This window comes from Erithacus rubecula (assembly GCF_903797595.1).
Source record: "Erithacus rubecula genome assembly, contig: scaffold_882_arrow_ctg1, whole genome shotgun sequence".
In the NCBI taxonomy this organism is placed as follows: Eukaryota; Metazoa; Chordata; class Aves; order Passeriformes; family Muscicapidae; genus Erithacus; species Erithacus rubecula.
Genome location: NW_027635454.1, coordinates 34,331 through 35,709, shown reverse-complemented (window position 1 = coordinate 35,709; position 1,379 = coordinate 34,331). Strand labels below are relative to the sequence as shown.

Below are 1,379 nucleotides of genomic sequence, written 5' to 3'. Positions count from 1 at the left end.
ACAGAGAGTCCCCCACACCCTCTGGAAGATCGCCCTGTGTCTGCAGGCATGTCTTAGTTCAATGTCTTCATTTTTACCCCAGTACTGGGTGTCTGGGAAGGACAAAGAGAAATGCAAAGAATATTCAGGTCACAGGGAGCCAGCACGAAGCTTTTCCTGCACTCAGGGCACTCACAGGGCTTCTCTCAGTGGAGACTCCGTTGGTGTCTGGTCAAGTGAGAGCCCCTTGAGAAGCTCTTCCCACACTCGGGACACTCGTAGGGTCTCTCCCCAGTGTGGATGCGCCGGTGCCTGATGAAGTGGGAGTTTTTCTTGAAGGCCTTCCCGCAGTTGGGGCAGGAGAAGGGCCTCTCATCCCAGTGAGTGCGATAGTGCTCCAGAAGGCTGGAGCTGCTCTCAAACCTCTTCCTGCATTTATTACACTCGTAGGGCCTCTCCCCAGTGTGGCTCCTCTGATGCACAGACAGGCTTGAGCTGTGGCTGAATCTCCTCCCACACTCCCCACATTCGTAGGGCGTCTCCCCAGTGTGGATCCTCTGGTGCACAGTCAGGTTTGATATCTGCCTGAATCTCTTCCCACACTCCCCACACTCGTAGGGCCGTTCCCCTGTGTGGATTCTCTGGTGTATGATCAGGTCCGATCTCCACCTGAAGCCCTTCCCACATTCTGAGCACTTGTGGGGCTTCTCCCCATGGTGAAGCTGCTCACGCTGCCCCAGCTCTGAGCTCCGGCCGCCTCCCCGGCCCAGGCTGGCTCTTTCCTGCTGGGATCCCCGGGCTGTGCGTTTGCAGCCCCTCCTGCTGCGGGATCTGCGGGGCTTTTCCTCCCCGTTGCATTCCTGCGCCGTGGAGCCGCTGCAAACGGCCTCTTGCCCGAGGCTGTGCCGCGGAGATTTGTCCTCCCTGCTGTCCGTGCTCAGCTCCTTGTCTGGGGGAGGAAGGACAAGGAGAGGATGGGATTTGCCTCCGTGCCAGAGGCAAGGGCAAGGAGATTCCCCCAAGGCTGTGCTGCAGCCGGGGCCGTGCTGGGCTGGGAGATGGAGCAGGACACAGGGGGAAAGGGGCACTGACTTCATCCTCACCTGCCTGCGGCTCCCGGGACATCGACCTCGTCCTCATAGCCTCCTCCTCCTCAATGCAGCCTAAGTTCGGGAAATCCTGGTTTGGGGGGTGAAAACAAGGGCTGAGCACGTTGGGTTTGATGGTGGCGCTGCCCAAGGTCAGCTGGAGAAGTCAGCGCCCCTTTCAGCCTCGGGGGCCCGGAGCCCGCTCAGCACCAACCTCCGGCACCCCTCCAGGCTGCCGGGGATCCCCCGGCTCCGGGATCGCCCCTCCGCGCTCTCCCCTCTCCGGGGCTCGGCTTTGGGCTCCTGCAAATC

The 1,379-nt window shown here is 60.8% G+C and overlaps 1 protein-coding gene across 1 annotated transcript; it reads right to left on the bottom strand.

Moving 5' to 3' along the window:
• Positions 1 to 244: 244 nt before the first annotated feature.
• LOC306816751 (uncharacterized protein) lies at positions 245 to 1,128 on the bottom strand (the record flags this gene model as incomplete). Its single annotated transcript, XM_079333185.1, has 2 exons — positions 1,083 to 1,128; positions 245 to 928 (listed from the first exon to the last, which is right to left on the bottom strand). Coding segments are annotated over exons 1-2 (721 nt in total), but the record flags the coding sequence as incomplete, so codon positions are not given.
• Between the last annotated feature and the right edge of the window lie 251 nt (positions 1,129 to 1,379).